Source organism: Bombus flavifrons, chromosome 7, assembly GCF_040668555.2.
Source record: "Bombus flavifrons isolate JBK064 chromosome 7, iyBomFlav1_principal, whole genome shotgun sequence".
In the NCBI taxonomy this organism is placed as follows: Eukaryota; Metazoa; Arthropoda; class Insecta; order Hymenoptera; family Apidae; genus Bombus; species Bombus flavifrons.
In genome coordinates this window covers 14301069-14319873 of record NC_138448.1, presented here as the reverse complement: position 1 = coordinate 14319873, position 18805 = coordinate 14301069, and the positions used below count along the sequence as shown (strand labels likewise).

The window sequence follows — 18805 nt, the reverse complement described above, 5'->3', positions numbered from 1 at the left end:
ACATGGAGCACCGACTTGTTAAATTTTACCTTCTTAAATTATCGAAGTCAATTTTATTACAGAATGTTAGTTTCTTATAAAATATTGTAGAACGTTTCTACAAATACTTTCTAATATTTACATAATAAAGTAACGAAATGGAAAATGGTATCTTGTTTTGAGGTCCCAACAGGTTAAGTATCCAGATAAAGGCAAGAAATATTTTTATTCGAACTTCTTTTCTTAAAAAATTGTGACTCATTTTTCAGGGATGAAGTTCTTTTTACGTAGAGTATATTATCGACAATGTTCATTAACTACGGTCGCCCATCGCAATCGATGAAATTACGACGAATTAAAACACATCGAGGAGACATTCGTGTGGACCGAACCGAAAACGACGAGTAATTCCATTTACATCAACGCGCGTCGCAAGATCGTCGGAATGACCGTGAGCCTTCGAAGCAATTGAACTGTCCACGCATAACCAACCGAGCAGATAAATCGAGCGCAATTACCATCCGCCAAATTGAATCGCGCGTCATAGCCGAATGGAAGTCAAATTTCTCTCTTATCGCTTCGAGCCAGCTCATTATTTGTCTTCGCTAACGAGATTGCCTCGTTCCTTTCTTTTCGCGAATCGTCCATCCAGCAGAATGATCGAAAAGTAAATGAACAAAAAAAAAAAAAAAAAAAAGAAAAAAGAGGAACAAGGAAGAGAAAAATTCCAGGTTTCAATGATTCAACGGCGCAAACAGCAAATACTTTTAATTACTGTCGGTTGCCAAGGGTCTTCCTAATTGCATCTCAGATCCTCGAGCATCCTTTCACGTCCGTGAGTGGGCAGGGAATAATTAAAAAGAATAACTATTCGTTATCACGGAGAAAGCAGGTGGTCTGTGGTTAGATCGATCGCAATGTACACTGCCGGTCGCAAGCATTAGGACACTTGGCCCATTTTGCACAGTCGATCTACACTGGCTCGCGAAAGTATTTGAAGAAACCATGCAACTTACAATTACGTTTGTCCACTGAAAAATTGTGTAGTCAATTCTGTAGTCAATATAAGTAGCATTGTCTGTTAAATTTCAGTATAACGATCAAACTGTTCCATCGACTGAAAGTTTTGACAACGAAAGAGCATCTGTACGACGTGAAACATCTCTGATGAGAGACAGACATACACCGATTGATTTCTAAGCCTACCATATGTGTCATGTAACGTATTAAATAAAATACCTATTATAATTTTCCAACAAATATAACAAATAGATAGTGCTTCGATACTCGTGACTGATAGTGTATGTGTATGTGAGTTTGAGATGGACAGAATACGGTCAGCATGCAAAAGTTCTTATCAAAGCTTTCTCCTACGAATCTTCTCGTTTGACCAACGGAGATCAACGTGTTTGATCTGACATCCGGTCGAGCATCTTTCTCGCGAGCTGATCTCGAAACGAGTCCAAGGTTTAGAAAGTGCGACGGGTCAGGTTTCGGTTTTTCTACTTTCCGTGAACCGGTCACTGTCTCGCTAGATCTACTCTCGCGTGAGATCGCTATCCTGCTTATTACTCGCGTACCGCGTAAAGATCATAGCCACCTACGCCGACAGGCTTAATGGAATTAAGATTAGACTCGTCGTGATGCTCGCGTGACGTCGAATAATGATACTCGTTCCAGATTGCGAGCATCTCCTTCTGTTGATCTCCAGATTACTCTAAGTCGGTAAGTGGATGAGAGACACAATGAAATTCTTATACGACTAGTTCATTACTCGTACAATTAAAATACATAAATAGTTCAGTCCTTCGTTATATGGTAATTCAAATTTCCTTTGTCTTGGAATACGGGATCCTTGAAATAATTAACTATGTATGTGTATAATCCGGTAGATCATCGAATTGCAAAAATTTCATTTCTACGAGTACAATATGGATTAATTTCTAATAGATACGCAATCAAAGCGATATTCATTGTTCCAATAAAAAATCGTATACGTTAGTAGCAAGGAATTCTTAGATATTTAGTTTTTATAAGAGAAAAACTATAGCATTGAATCGAGATGACGATGTAAAGAATAAAAGGTCTGTATAAAACTTTACTAATTCATAAACTTTGCTACCACGTCTCTCAGTTTCGCTAAAAATGTCTTAAGATATCGAAAGTTTCGAGCGATCCAAGCACAATAGCCAAGAATTGTATTTCTCCGAAATTGCTCGATCAGACTTGAGCAGAACACGAATTTCTGTTTTCTCGATCAACTCAACCGTATCTTAGGAAACAGTGGCTGCGAATAAATGGACAATCCGATAAATATCAGTAGAAGAGAGAGCTTTCTCGAACGACTGACTGGAAGAAGCAAACACGGAAGAAGCGAGCCAGAAGATGCAAATAGTAGTAATGAACTGTAGATTCGAAGAACATTATCGGAAAAGGAATAAAGTACCTGCGCAATTTCACGAAAGTATTCTAACACGTTCCTAAGATAGATATTCACGCTGTGTACTAATTTTTTACTAAATATATATTTGCAATAAATGTCTCGTCATCTCTATGTACACGTTCAGATTGATTTCAAAACTGAACGATATAATCGCGACAGTCGTATTTTGTTACGGTGTTAATGAAATTTCAAAATGTTTTATGTAACGTGTAGAGTATAATAGACGCAAAAGTTTTCAATGGTAATTGCTCAAATACCTCTGCGAGGCAGTATAAATCGACGGGGAAGGCGGACAAGGTGGGAGATGAAAAAAAATTGCTGAAAGATGGGCGTGTGGATAGAATATGTTACAAGAAGGAAAGAGGCAGAGGAGGGAGGAAAACGATGGCAGCACGTGCCCTGGCTGCCGGTCGAAATCGGTTGGACGATTCCGGACAGGAAACGGGCCCGGCTTCACGGTCGATGGTCAGATCGTATCGATGAAAATTGCAATGGCCTCGCCGCGGCGAAACGTTCCAATTTCGCGAGAGAACAACGACACGCTGCATACACAACGACACTGCGACCCGACTCTAAGTACAGCCAATCGAAATACGTTCGACCGTCCCGTCGTCGATCGTACACCCGGTTTTCGAATATGGCGATTGATACTCGTAATGCACATGGAACGAATCTAGTGCCGCTATAAACTCCGATGGCAAAACCGCCCCATGCCTTGTAATTATAGCTCATACGCCCGTTGCGATTGCGAGCTTATTGTTACTGCATCGTGGTAAAAAGCAGACTTCCGCGCTTGAAAACGACGATGATAATAGGTATTGAAAGAGCGCAATTGGAAAAGTGTTCTCTGGTACGAGTCTCGAGTTGTTGCCATACTCGTTAATGGGAGCAGGGTGGAAGTTGGTGCAAGCTGGAATTGTGTAGAATAGGGAACATTTTCTTCTTTTTTCTAACGATGATCTTCTTTTTATGATATAAGTATCCGTGTCTGGGATTTCTACTTTACGTGTATTTAAGTGTACGTGTACTTTGCACTCGGAACATTTTTATGATACGATCGACTAACGACTTTAATAAAATTTCAAAACGAAACATTTTCGAACCAAAGGTTTAGAAGAGGAAAAGCTTATACAGTGCCACAGAAAGTATTTGCGTACGCTATTTTATTTGTTATAGTACACGAAGCATTTTCGTGTCATTTAGTAATATTCTCATACGACTAAAAAACGCTTTATTGAAAAATACGTGTATGTGCAAATATTTTTTGTAGCAGTTATAAAGTTAATCTAACACGATTATAAATTTTATTATAGTAGATTTCTTCCTCTTCTCTATAATTTAGGCTTTAAACTTTTTTTTCTTAGGTAGTAAACCTAATACGAGAAACAATCTTCACACGATTAATGTCGCTAGAAACTGCCCGTTGAGTACAAAGAGTTAACATATTCCAGATGGATAACAAGATATCTTGCTTTTTGTTATCTATTAGAAGGCACTTTAACGAGTTTTCAGTAACAAGTGATAAAAAAGTCAGATTCATTTTTACATAAATTAATTTTTTTTAATAATAATTGAGAATGATAAAAAAGTTAACGATATTGTGAAAATATAGGCGGACAATTTCAATCAAAATATTTGTTGAAATTAATATCGAATAATTAATAATTTTTAACTGTATCAACAAACGATAAATTATTTAAGAAAATTTATCGGGGAAGGTAATAACTCTGATTATGTTTGCCAATAGAATATTTGAAATTTAATTCGTGTTACACATTTTAGTATTTACATGTATATGTATGTGCGTACATATACACGTATGCTTTAACGGACGAAGTACACATTTGCTACTATTAAGATTACTGTACCAAAATAGAAAATTAATCGATTAAATTCTCCCGAGAGAAATTATATCCGAAATTTTTAACTTTAATTCAAATCGAAATATTCGCGAAGTCATAGTTTCATTCTGCAAATTTCTTGGGTCAGTGTACCTATCTAAATAACTATTCTCATACCTACCGACTGTACGCGAATTAAAATATGAATATTTTAAAAACATACAGTCGTGCATATGAATATACGCGAATTACATTTCTAATAACACCGTGTACACGGCTATTGAAACGTACGACTATTCATTTTACATGGATTCATTCAGAACACGGATTTTTAATTCTTCAACACACGTTACATCTATACGTATACACATATCGTTTTAATACGCTCTGAAACACAGCGACTCTAATCTGGAATTCTCACCACATTTCCATAAAACGGAAAAATGCTAGAAAAATAAACGATAACATAAAGTGGGAGAATAGAAAATGCGATGAGAAGGGTAAAGAAGGGTTAAGAAATAGAAAACTGTATTGACAGCTTGGTCACGTTAATATTGACCGAGTCCATAGGAAACTTTTGAAACTTTTATCAACGAAGAAAAATTTGCATAGAGTAAGAAACTTTAGGAGGAAAGGAAGCTTGGAATACGTATCAGCGAGGAAGAATCTTATATTGGTACTTCAATATCGGTCTCATCCATTCAAATCCTTCTATTCACGTTCCGTACCAATAGCAATCCCATTTTCGTTATCTACACGTAAAAATGTATCGAATTGGATTCCTTTTAGCGCAGTGATCTGTTGAAATCCAGCTTTGAGAAAAAACTTCGAGACTTTAACGAAGTTTCGTCGTTAATAAAGTATCTTTATCTAAAAAAGGGGACCATCCAAAGAGGATATTAAGCGGAGTGTAATGCCTCGGAGGTGAGTCTAATTGTAAGGCACGCCTCTTTCCTCGGGAAACGTGGCTGCTTGAAAATTTCTCGGTGACCCGTATTCCTTTAATATCGCCATCTCTAGTCCGCTTCATACGCGGCCGATATTGGCTGGATGTGATGAAAACGTTTCGTCGGAAAAATTGCCCACACGTAAAGTGCTACCCAATCTCGTCGCGATCAACATCGACTTTATCCCCAGCTCGGATTCAATATCATGTAAATGGTAACGCAAAGGGTTACCCAGACCGAGTCAGAGTGTCGTTTCGAACGAAAACCAATCGGCCATGCAGAGTAACTAGCAGTTAAATCGGCGGACACTTGACTGCGAGTTTGCTGATAGAACTATCGAAAACGAAACGCATACTCTTTTCGGTCATGTTCGCATCGATGCGTATTTTTGGAGCAATTGAACTTCAAAGCGTTATTTTTTTATGTGGATTGGTTCTACTTCTTTCGAAGCAATTTGTAACGTTTATTTGAATGAGTTTTTTTTAACGGTACATTTTTTAAAACATTTTTTTCACGCGCTTGGTATTTCTCGTTACAGTAAATTAAAAGTTTATTTTCAGTGAATATTAATTAATCGAAGTGAAATTTAATCAGAGAATCGTACGTTGCCAAATTAAATTTGAGAAAATACCAAGTTTTTTTATATGAAATGTATGTATAAAAATCTTCCTTTTCAATGACAATGACGCTTGATTTGCGAAAAGATCATTAATCAATTGTAGACCCTTGACAGGATACAGCAGTGACATTTCCTGCGGCACACCTGTACCGTCCTCGATTGCGATTATTCAAGCTTGAATCCGTATCAAAGCATTACTAACACGTATGTTGGAAACAACAAAGAGACTAATGTATTTCTTTTGTCGTGTAATGGGTATAATACACATTATGCATTACAAAGAAGTAATATGCACGATACGTCTGTCTATCAACTTCTCGGACTTGAAAATAAATATTCGTTATCAAACTGCGTAGACAAATTACATAAAGATTTAATTTCTCAATATATCACATATGGTTCTTAGATATATCAATTTCGTTAGATCTTATATTAAAATATTATCCTCTGTTCCATTTAATTGTACAAAAAAATCTAAAATCGATATCTGTATTAGTTTCTAAGAGAACAAGTTATAACAATTTATTTGGTACACCCTATGTATAAATAGATATAAATATAATATGATATGTATAATATATTACACGTACAATACGTTCGTTAGCAATATCCAACCAATTCCTATAAAAAGCCAATAACTATTTTAAATTAACTTCTATTTACACTTTCAACATTTCTACACGCGTTCGTTTTTTCTTGTATAAAATAAACTTGCTCGCAATTTCAATCAACCATTTTATAAACAAAACGAAACAATCAACCGAAGCTTAAAACTTGCAACGAGTAAAATTATATCGTTGCAGCGATCACAGTACAATTCATCGTCGCTATTAACAATTCGATGCTGAATTTAATTAAATATTTCGCTCTCGTTCTCCAGATCACTGATTACTTCGTTCTTAAAGTCGTGTTCTTGCTGAGTGCTTTCGTTCTGTTGCAACCAAATGCACTGAACTACGTTAGGTTCAGTCTGTGTGTTCGTCGAAACTGAACTAGACTGATTGTAATAACCCATGTCAGCGTTAAAAAGAATATCACTTATGGCGTGCTGAACTGCGCTTCGAGTACGAGCTGAATAGCGTTTCAATTTATTCGCTACGAACATTCCGTAGCTGTAACACTCGTCCTCGCTTGGTGTTTCCACTGCCTTAGACATCTTTTCTATTCGTTCGTTCTCCGATTGCAGTTTGTTTACTTTGATAGGTGGAGGAGAATGTTCGTCGCGATTAACGTTAACCTACAAATTATTCATCAAATCGTTAAATCTTTTGTTTACCTGTCGATAATTTCGAGATTTGATTCGATTTTGAAAGATTTCAGAAGACTTTTTTTTTTATAGAATTACGTTTTGAAATACTTACAAAAGATTTGTTGGAACGGAGAACATCTTTTTCGATAAGAAAAGTTAACGAATCATAAAGGAACCATGTGGATCCCGAAGGTCTGTCAGAATCTAGATAGAGAATTACAAAATAAACTATTACTAACAGTGATTTCATTAATGATAACATCGTCGAACAAACGGAAACCGGGTCACTATCTGTGTTGAGAACAAGTTCTTTCGGACTCGTTTACGTTTCTTTCACGTTGTTTTCGACTACGAATTTTCGCTGCTTGCCTTCGTACACGTCTTCCATCGAAATCGATTCTGTCGAAATGCGCGCTTCTACGAAATTGTTGTAGCAGTAGCAACACATTCTCTATGTTGTTTTTCTTTGTAAAGGCGAGAACAAAAATTGGACAAAAAAGTCTTACAGATTCATAGGATAGAAGCATGTTTCATCTCATTTCATTCAAGATGATCACGAACTAGAAATATTTTTAACCCATCGAGCGATTATGTCGTATATGTACCTCTCAGAACCAAAGTCCATTCATAATGAAAATGACGGCTATAATGAAAACTATTGTGTCTTAATGTACATGTTTATGTCGAATATGTTGACTTATGAGACCTTACTGTATTGAACCTTGAAATATCTAATCATACTAACATACTCTTTAAAAGTTATCTTCTGTGCAATAATAAGTTCAATTCTCGAGATGCTAAAGTAATGATATTGACAAAGAAGTATTATTATATAATTGTTTGTACGCTAGTGCGAAGAACTCGTGCCACTGTGATGTACACATTCGGTGATAAACCATAACGCCCGAGAGGTTAAAACAGAAGAGGGAGACCAAAACATTAGCCCAGGGCGTCTCGAAAATTGGTCAAGAAACAAATAGAACATGAACTTGAATCGCAAAAAACCCAATTTCCGTATCTACGGTCTCGAGAATCCCAATTCTTCCAATGATTAAATTCATCCAACATACCTCCCTCAGCCATCTCGCTAATTTTCCTTACTTTTACCCTCTCTCTCCTAAACGAGGAAAGAATGGTATCCATCTTTCTCTTGCATTCCAATGAAGACACCGGTTTTTTAATAATCAAGGAGAGTTCATCAGCGACTTCTTGCCAAGCATCGTGTCGTCTATTTTTTTGATGGTATTCAGAGTTCCCCGGGTTCCATAGAACCTCCTTGTTCTTGTATAAGTTCACCAGCGAGAGCCCCATATCTTTCGACCAATCCATAATTTCTCCTCAATGACAAACTTTCATTCATGAACGATAGAAATCGACGAATAAGTATTGTAAGATGAACGATAGGAAGATAGAAAAACGTGAACACAGAGAAATACACTAGAAATTCGTTCCTTCCTCTAACGTCGGTAGGAGTACACTGGTTGCGCGGCGCTGCCTGTTCGCTGTCGAGGCCGCTGTTCGCGTACACACAGGCGCAACGCGCCGCGCGGAACGTGCTCGAAGCACTTGAAACCGTTGGTTTAATGGCCGCTGGGAAGAGGCCACACGACCGTGGAAGAGACCGACCGACCGTTCGCGCGCACACAAGCGAGCACACAGCCGCGCACACAGCCGCGTTCACAGCCGCGTTCACAGCCGCGTTCCAGCCACGGCGCGCTGAGAAATACGCTGGCGTATTTCGTCCAAAATGGCCGCTCCTCGCCGTTCTCGAGTACACTTTGCACGACTCGACGCAATGTCTTCTATGCGGAGGAACGTGACCCAACGTATTTCACGTCGCGACGTTCCAACACCGTCACCAGCCAAGCAAACATGTTTACACTGACAACGTCTCAGGACGATTGAAAAGGAATTGGGAGAATCGATGTGCTATTGTGCTATCGGAACTTCGATTACAAGAATCGTTTGTTCCTCAAAGGAGTCCCAAGTTATAAGCTTTGTTTAGACTTTGAAGGAGGGTAAGATTCTTTGGATGGGTAAAGAGTTTGGATGTTCCGACTTGAACCCACCGATCTTCAAGCTCGTGGCATTAATGGTTCACAGCTAACATTACCAAGTTTACCAAATTCTTCTCATCGCGGCTAAATTTCTTTTTATATGCATATACTCTTGGATGTCTTTTTTCAGGAGAAATAACTTGGAGATCAATCCAGTGCGTGTGCATCTAACATCGTACTTTTATTACTATTATCTGAAATCGCAAGTAAGCGTTGAAAATAAAAATTACTTCTTACATTCCTATTTAAATTATAATTGCTGTAATATCCTGGAAGGACCGTAGGAAAGACAAATTTGTAGGTAAAGTTGAGACCGGACATATCTTTCAAACCAAAGAATCTATCTCTATATGGCATATATAATTGATAGACACTTATTGCTAGAGTAATTTGATCGCTCTAATGATCAAGAGAAGACCTAGGTTGGTCCTAAGACTACCCTGTTGCCTTCCACTTCATAAAGCATCCTGAACTTTCTCAAAGAAGGTAAATGGGCATATCGATCAACTAACTACAAACTTTTAAATATTTCCTAAAGTAGCCCCGACCGCACTCTATTTAGTCCTTCGCAGAACTTTTTACGACGTACCCTCTATTAAGCTCCCGCAAAGAAAATTTGTCGTAAAATAAAATTCCTTTTCAAACATTTTACACAAAATTAATTCGACACGTGAACACCTGTGAGAGACTTTTTAATTATAGAACGAATACAAAGTTGCAAGGACCGACTAATAGGTACGGGAATATTCGTGGAAAATATGACCTGTCGCGTAGTGTCGCGCACAGAGACTGGGCAGTTCTGGAAAATGCAGTTTCGTACAACAAAAAGTTATTGCGCGATTTCGACTTATTTTGAAACACTCCATTTGTAGCACGAATTACTTGTCTACTCTATAAACGTGAGTTGTTAGATAGTTGTCGAGACATTTGTTAGACCTGGTACGAAGTTTGAGGATTCGAGGTTTGGGGAAATTACAAACGTTGAAACGAAGGTAGGAAAAAACGGCGTAGAAAACTAAAACAATCCAAATCTGCAGTTCATAATTACGAGATAGGTTCTAGAAATTGAAATTTCATCCTCTTTTATAAATTAACTCATTTGTTACCAATTACTCGTAGACGAAGATATTACGATTGATCGATAATTTAAATGCGTCGGTTGAAAGCTAAAAATTCAACTGTAAATTCTGGAATAAAGCGGCAAATCCTTTAATACGAAGTTGCGAGGACAAAATGGAACAGAGTTTCCTTACGCACCCTCGTCGTACAACTTTGACCTATACCCTCGTCGCATAATCACGTAAAAATGATTTTGACTAAAAATATACAAATTGTTCCCAAGGAACTACGTATGATTGAAGTTTCATTTATAAAAAAGGAACGACATTTTACACGCATCGAGCTAGTACCACTGACTATCCATGTCGTTATTCTTTTTATACATGTAGGTAACATTAGTAACCTGAATGGAAAGTTCCTCGGTCATCAATAACCAATGTTGCGTGTTATAATACATATATGTTACAAGATTTTATTGCACATATGTAACTACAACAGTTTTACTACGCTATACGATAAAAAGACTATTGCAACGAGCTCTTGAATTCGTGTTTATACCAAGCTTGTATATGGTTTGGCCAATCAGTAGAATAAGAATAGTAGAATAAGAAAGTACGGTAAGACGATAAATTTATACGTACTACGCACACAATAGCGTAAGGGTATAGTGCCTTATAGAAATAATCAAAGTATCTGATCATCCTCATAACTAGAAAAAACAAAACGAATTAGCTTGATATATTATATAACAAAATTATACCATATAGATATATTTATATTGTATTCATATTAGAATTGAAATCGATCTATTTGAAATTGATTTGACATTACATACTGTATTAACTTTTAATTTCATGATTATAGAAATCTCTGAGAAATGTCTCGGTTAACAGGTTAAAAGTAGCACTGTATTCTTTTGAATTGTTATAATTTGATCCGTGCATTGAACATCGACTATTTTAAACATCGTTTGCATATAATCTCTTTGATGATTCATTGGAATGCAGGGACCACGCGGATCGGATTTTTAGTGCTGTTCAACTTATTGTTCGGAACAAATGCCGTGCACGTTCTACAGCAACGCACAAGTGCTTGTGTTATGAGTGTGTCGCGGTTTAGTCTTCATGGAACCAAAGTTGCATTATAATGACATGCCGTGTATTATAATGTTATTAGATCTCTTTATGACTAACAGGATAATCTAGATAGTGTGCAACATATGAACTTCGATTTAAATTAATACGTTTGCAATAGAAACTCATGAGTCACACTGTCGATCAAATATATTTTTCATGCTAGATATGAAAATAAAGCAATTAAGTCTTGTAATTAGCATTACATTAAGCGAGAAATAACGTAACTTTCTTCATTTTGTACAATTTACATATTCTTGTAACACGTGTGTGGATAATTCCTTGTCTGAGAAATAAATATACGTGGAAAACAAAAATAATTCTGTTACGTATATTTGTTAAATCTTGAAGTTAAATCTTAAGAAGTGAGCAAAACGGGGACGATAAATTCGCTTTCGAATCGGTTGGATGCATTCGCGCGTGCAGAAAAATTCCTCGAGAGTACGGTCACTCGTACGAAAAGGTCGACTTTCCTTTTTGCGGTATCGAGATTGTATGCTGTAAAACGATACGAATTGATTGCAGCAATGACATTCGACTATCGTTGCGGCGCGGCGCGCGGCATGAGCTCCAGGGGAAACCGAGATATTGGCCTCGAAGAGGTTAAAATTTTCGAAGGCAGGGTATATCGGAAAAAGGAGACACTTCATTACCGCGTCACGCTATCGACTCCATATAATACTAGTTCTCTCTTATCCTCTACGTGACTCAATTTACTCGCGCGATTGCGGTTCTATTACCCGGCGAGCGACCGTCGCGCTTGTTAGAATCAGGCGTTAGAAGTTTCTTCGTCTCGGGCATTAACTTCCTCGAAATGAAATTCCGGTGAAAACTACTATACGAAATGCTACTTTCCGCGATTTCTCTAAATTAGGAGATTGCCGGTAGGAAAATATACTGAAACTTTTCGTAAAGCTTGTTCAGTTTAGAACTTTTGCAATAGTCTTTAAATGGTTATGTGCTATTTTTAAATGATATACGGGAGAAATTAATGTTAATTGGACCACGTGTTTTATTTCGAACATAATGACGTTTCTAATTATTTAGATTTGTGCAAATATATAGAATTAATTATTTTCAGGAACATTTTATCTTTCTTACGTAATATCTATGTATATAAGAACAGTCTTTTGAATAAAATTATATGTTGGAAGTGTATAAGAAGCTTGTGCTTTGAATCGTATCTTCATATTAAAGGAAACACCAATTTCGCTTTAATTTATGATGTCTAATTGTTATTTCATTTGACTACAAATTAGTCTACACAGAATTGCTTAATTAGTGTTGTACGATATTACATGGCATCGGTATTAAGAGATTTAATCATTATACATTATACTATCTATCGTGTAACCTATTTTATGAACGGCACAAGTTATTTAGCACAGCGCACCTTCCAAGGAATTAACATAACTCACATCAATCGATTCAAATTAACTTCCATCTTATTCATTCCCTTTCCAATACTCTTATATAATGAAATACAATCACATTCCAGCATAGTTATGTATAACCAATATCGATTTCAACATAAAATAATTGCTCTAAGTGCGTTACTCTAATGTTAGATCGATCGTACACTCGTGCACAAACGTCTTAGGACAGCAGTTACATTTGCCCTAAATTTCGGAAGAATCGAAACCATTCGAATGTACGAAGTAATTATATTCTATTATATCTGACAAATTCTTTGTTTCATTATTGGGAACACGAAAAATCTTCAAAAATGAGAGAATTTGTTAATCTTTAGATCAATCTGGCCAAAAGAACCGATTCGTAATTTTTCATAGAAATTTTATAGACTTAGAATGATACATTTCTATAGAATACATAAATAAAATTGCCTTATATATATTTTTTATGATTTCGTTGAGTCAAACCGTTTGATAAGTTTTGTACTTCAATTTGTAATTCCGTGCAGTATTAATCTTCATAACCAAACGTTATATACTTTTTCTTCTCCTCGCAAATACCCCATAAGTTCTTGCTATTCTCTGCCTATTAAAAACAGCACCTGTTCTTAGACCTTCGGGCGAGACTAGATGATTCAGTTCTAAAACAAAGAAAATTCTGTAACAGCTGTGTCTTCTACAAATTCGCGGTTTTGTCATCATAAAACGTTCGCTATTAACATGTTTACGAGACGGGCTCTTCAACGTTTGCATTTCCACCAGCTGCCATGCGTCGTTTGATATTTATCTCGTACGCGGATCAATTTGCGCGAACGATTGCGCTTACGGTTACAATGCAAGCGAATCGAATGTATGTTCGCTGGAAACGGTAAACTCGATGGAACACGGAGCCTCCCAGCAATCGGGGCTTCGGTCTTTCGAGCGAATGAGAGTGCATCGCAAGCGCCGCGCCGATCGCTAATTCGAATTCAAATCACGTCCCTCGCTCCGTACGTCTACGCACCGCCATTAAGTTGTGTACAGGTAACCGGTGCCGGTCGAATCGAAACATACTGTTCACCGACTTCCAAAGAAATTTTATTGTACAGGTGAATTGGTTTCGTTTATTCGACTGTCCTTGTTTTAGGTTGGAGTACTTAAATATATTTTGCTTCGTTAAATTTTCTTTGTGATCGTTGTCCTTTTATTGAAAATTGTTCCGAATATCCGAATTAACGAACGGTTCTGTAATGTACTAAAGTCAAGCAAAATAAATAAGTACCTGTCCTAGATTTCTGGTACATTTTCTAAAAACTCAGAACGTTTTAGTAAAAAGTATTAAGTTTGAACATAAATAACGTAATCTAGCTGTGGAATATAGGAATATGTTTGCTTATCGAGGAGCTAATACCACTAATATCTAATTGTGAGAATACTCTTCGGATGTCAATGTCGTGGAATAAAAAGTTGAAAGAATCCAAAATTTAACAAAATAAAAATATTCTATTGGAAGATTAAAAATTTTGAAGCTTAAGAAATTGAAAAATTCGCAATATTCAAGAACGTTTTTTTTTTCAATGATCAGTGCAAGTATCCGCTTGAAATAGTTTTGCTCCGTTTTGATTTTGAAATCGTTAACGAGGAGCACTATGAGCATGCGAAAATATTTATGCACTTCTAACACGCTTCGTATAAACTTTGTCCCGAGATGTAGATCATATCAATCAGTTGACGCATAGATAATTTTAAAGCACACGTCCCGCCACGCGAATGAATGGCGCTGCATAAGTAAATGGTTGAATGAACGGAAAGAACGAGTGCCAAGTGCGAAAACAAGAATGGAAGTGTGTTCCTTACCCAAGCTACATATAAGCTGCTCTTATGCACACTGTTTACATCTCTGCCGTAATCTGTATAAACTGTGTGTTCTGTCTATGACGGTGAGCTTCTGCAGTGAGATACTTCAAGAGAAAATTTTCGAGAACTCGGTCAATGTACTTTAGTGACCTCGATTAATTTTTGTACTCCGCCATGAGCTCATTTAAATATTTATTTTTATTCAGCGTATGTTTTACCCGATACATTAGCATATGTAAAATGCTATTGTATAGATCAAAAAATAGTCGGTTAATTAATTTTCTATAACTGTTGATATTATTTTGCAACTCACGAAAAACATGATAATTCGTAGAGATATGGTAAATAAAGCGAAATCTCTCATCCGGAGTTTACAAGCGTATATTTTTAAACTACAATACATTCTTAATTCCGTACACGCCATACATGTTGCACGTTGCGAAATTTTTATTCGTTAACATTACATAACCCACGTCCAAGATAATTTTATTAAAACTTAATCCACGTTTATGAAGAGCATTATTCTCTTGCTTGTACGCATTTTCATAATAACAAAATAACCTTCTATCTACATACAACGTGTCTAAAATTCAACTCAAACAATACACCTCGTACAATAACGATTGCCGAATAAATGATTTCTGTATGGTATTTATGATATTATGGTAATCGGTATTACGTATAATATGCATTACAAAAAATGAACGATAGGAATAAAGGATATAAATTTTACGATGTAATATTTGCTCCAGAATATATTTCGTGGCAATAACGCCAAATCCGAGATTACGTTAACAACTAACCGATATTCGCGAATTTAACATGGTGTTTTGTCTCGCGGGCAGATCGTGAAAGCAACTCGTGATAAGATCGCGCGATAAAAGTACCATTTAACGAAAACGAAAGGTGACGTTATCGGTGACAACGTTATCATATTACCAGGCGTTATTCACCTCGTTGGTCACGAAATACGTGACTATACTTTTATACATATCGACTGTCAGATTACGAAACTCCATTCTAGTAGAACAAGATTCTGAGAATCGATAGGTGATAGTATTGTGGATTACGTGATCATAGAGAGAAACTAGAGGAAACGGAAAAGGCAAATAAAAAAAGGGCAGTTAAGTACAATTCCATTCATATTGCTTCGATAAAATTTCTATGTAAATTACAAATTTTATTTCTCCATATAACGTAGGATGAATTAACAGTTGGTTGGTTAAGATGGATGATCAAATAGTTTCGAGAAAATATAACGCGTCATTAGCTTCTGCGCAAGCAAGTTGTGGACGAAATAAAATTCGCGTTCAACGGAACTAAAGCTGATTTCCATCGATTCTGGACATAGAATTATCTCCCAGCTTTACCTAATCCCGTGATTGCAGCGAAGAGAATAATTTATCCACTTTGGAAGCACTTGGTACACCGACTATTTAGCTAGCCGTGGGAAAGACTCGAGAAACGACGTAACGCTAGTACTAAGACCTGTTATACATTGTAGCCACTTAACGACCATCCTAACAGCTGTCTTAGCGGCTGTCATTAGCAAGCTTGGTCCTCTTTCGCCAAACATGGTAGTTCATCCCGCAAGGTGAGAGCAATTCCCGTGCCTTTCGATTGTTCAGGCTGAAAATGCAAATGATAAGATCTTGCCACTTACAGTACTTCGACGATACAAACAATAAAATTAATTATTAAATGATGCAACGAGTGCCTGCTGATGTTTTATAACATTCGATAAGCGCATAAAATGGTTATTAGCAATGAAATTATAAACGAGTAAGGTGTGAAACTTGTATTCAGGAATCTTTGTAATATAGAGACAAAAGCGCAAATATTATGTAGAGAATATGTTCCTTACATCAAGATAGAGAGCGATTTTTATCGTCTTGCTGACGTAGAAAATCCTATTCTTACTCGCGATAATACCTATCCAAACATTTCAACGTCCGAATTACAGAAACAAAGAATTCAGACGTATCATTCTGTTTTATTCACTGCGCTCCATAGAATTATGTATCTCCCGCGTCAGCATTTTCCGGGAGATTCTATTTTCCACGTGATACTTTTTTGAAGAAACACGTGAGAAGTCATAGATCGTAAAATTCCGAATATCTAGAATCTACATGTCTACAGCTAGAAATATTTACATTTATAAATTAGGTAAATATTTGTGTTTCAAGTAATATATTTATTTAAAAGATAAAATATGTTCTATTGTATGGCCAACACACATCCTAACATGAATCTTTGTATATTTATAATTTATAGGAGATTTAAATGTGCAAAAATATGAAGAGTACTATATACTCTTCATATTTTATCCTACTATGTACTTTTCATATTTTATCATAATATGTACTCTTCATATTTAATCGTACTATATCCATGATATAGTATGGAAAAGTATACAGTAGCCAAAGTACAGTACAATTACTCGTCGTAATATGTAGAGGATGAAACAAATTTCTATTTAGATTCAATCTGTGAGCGTTTACAAAATTGAACTTGCATGAAAATCCACAAGATGGAAAAAGAAATCAATGAACTTATCAAAGCTTTCTCTACATATTCCCACGTGCTCATTTGTTAGTTGTATAGTAATTTAGTTGCTTCAGTTTATACTACAGTTGCATTGCATTAATTTACGACAAAACTTGTAAATGGATATATCGCTAACAGCTCCTGCTTCCATTGTATTCATGAGCAAAAGGACTAGCTCCCAAGGGTTTCAATTTTCTCGGGAATCTCGCGCCTTCAGTTGTGACGAGCCTGGAGTGCTAGGAGTATCGATCCCGCAGGAATCGCGTATGCGCGCATCAGGTCTTCCCAACGTAGATAAACATACGATATAATAAATAAATATTAGACAATAGTTTCGATCGAAACAACCCACTTGGCGCTAATTGTAATCTTGACGAATTGTGAATCCTACAGCGTAAAGTTCAAGAATGGTCAATGATTTTAAACCAATTTCAAATTACGTAATAATTAAAATGTTTACCATATAGGAATAGAAAGAGAAATTATTAACTCTGTTTATTTATTTAAGATCCGTTTTGATGGTCTTTCGTGCTTTATGTAAAGAATGGTATTAATGGTATTGACCCTAGTAATGGACTTCTAAAAACTATCATCCTAAAAAGAAAGTATCGTAAAAGAAATGCACTATACGTAGTGGGTTAAGCAGAGAAACAGACCAGCGAAAAAGAATGTTAAGGTTTAAGTGGATTGAACAATATGCGGAGAAATTAGAGAGACATTAATGGTATGATGAACAGTACTTCTACATAAATTAGTGACTTTCGACAACAACACGAGGCAAAAAATTTTTTAGGGGGAATATAAGTGATAGCTAAAGGGGAGTTCTTATGAGAGAACACTTGAAAACGTCTGTCCGTATTCGTTCCTGCTTTTTAACAGACAAGGAGGAAAAAATCTCTATCAAAGGTTCGTTTGAATTACACTTTGGTTAATTTACTTCAATAAATAATACAGAATAAAATACATATGAAGGAATATACTTTTCACTTGTCCTTTTCTTGAATCTCATAATATTTAATCATTATTATTTTACTGAAATTTAAGTCGATATAATGAAAACGTCAATTTGTATTACGTCTTTACTTCGTTTTCCCTTTGTTCTTGGATGATTAACATAGAATATAAATTATCGGAGAACGAGGAGAATAAAAGATACGGAATAATGAATATTGTTTTTGAAACTTTCGACGACACGAATTATTATCGAGGAAAAGATGCTTTCAATTAAGAAATAATTCTGAAATAACGAATCTAGAAACAGTTGATATTTGCTGCAGACACGTACAAGCTAAGAAATCTTTCTTCCTCGCTTTTTACGCAAGCATCGTTCGCCAACTTTCGTAGCGCACAATGAAAGCAGCTGGCTCACTTCGTGGTCCATTTATTTCCTATAAAAACTTGAAAATCCAAGTCTCGCCAGAAATATATATTTCAGAGGAACTGTCTTCAATTGACACTGTTCATTTAATATAATCCTTGATAAAAGATAAAATTTTTAATTTAATCAAAAATTCTTTTCAAATTTCTCCCCAAAAGGAAAGTACATTAATTATACAAATGAATATACATTCTAATATTAACGATATTCACGTGAAACTGGAACATTATTCATTCGATATAATATACCTCTCGTACTCTCGTAAAGCTCATTGTTCATTCATACTCGTGAAATATGTACTATAA

The 18805-nt window shown here is 36.1% G+C and overlaps 2 protein-coding genes and 1 long non-coding RNA gene across 3 annotated transcripts in view; 1 reads left to right on the top strand and 2 right to left on the bottom strand.

Annotated features, from left to right (window-relative positions):
* Positions 1-18805, bottom strand: part of LOC138181961 (uncharacterized) — a 562178-nt gene that overhangs the window by 430519 nt on the left and 112854 nt on the right. The window lies entirely within an intron of this gene.
* Positions 1-18805, top strand: part of LOC138181969 (uncharacterized) — a 72997-nt gene that overhangs the window by 43701 nt on the left and 10491 nt on the right. The window lies entirely within an intron of this gene.
* Positions 6326-8969, bottom strand: LOC138181842 (uncharacterized). The gene is made up of 3 exons (XM_069117152.1): positions 8149-8969; positions 7191-7282; positions 6326-7066 (listed from the first exon to the last, which is right to left on the bottom strand). Exons 1-3 carry the CDS (start codon positions 8405-8407, stop codon positions 6680-6682), a joined length of 738 nt encoding a protein of 245 aa, XP_068973253.1. The 5' UTR covers positions 8408-8969; the 3' UTR covers positions 6326-6679.

Bases quoted from the DNA above. Each gene is read 5' to 3' on its own strand.
- LOC138181842 (XM_069117152.1), bottom strand. From the start codon at position 8,407: ATGGATTGGTCGAAAGATATGGGGCTCTCGCTGGTGAACTTATACAAG. The intron at 7,283-8,148 runs GTATGTTGGATG...TTCTCTATCTAG, and splicing joins TAGCGAGATGGCTGAGGGAG to ATTCTGACAGACCTTCGGGA. The intron at 7,067-7,190 runs GTAAGTATTTCA...AATAATTTGTAG, and splicing joins TCCGTTCCAACAAATCTTTT to GTTAACGTTAATCGCGACGA.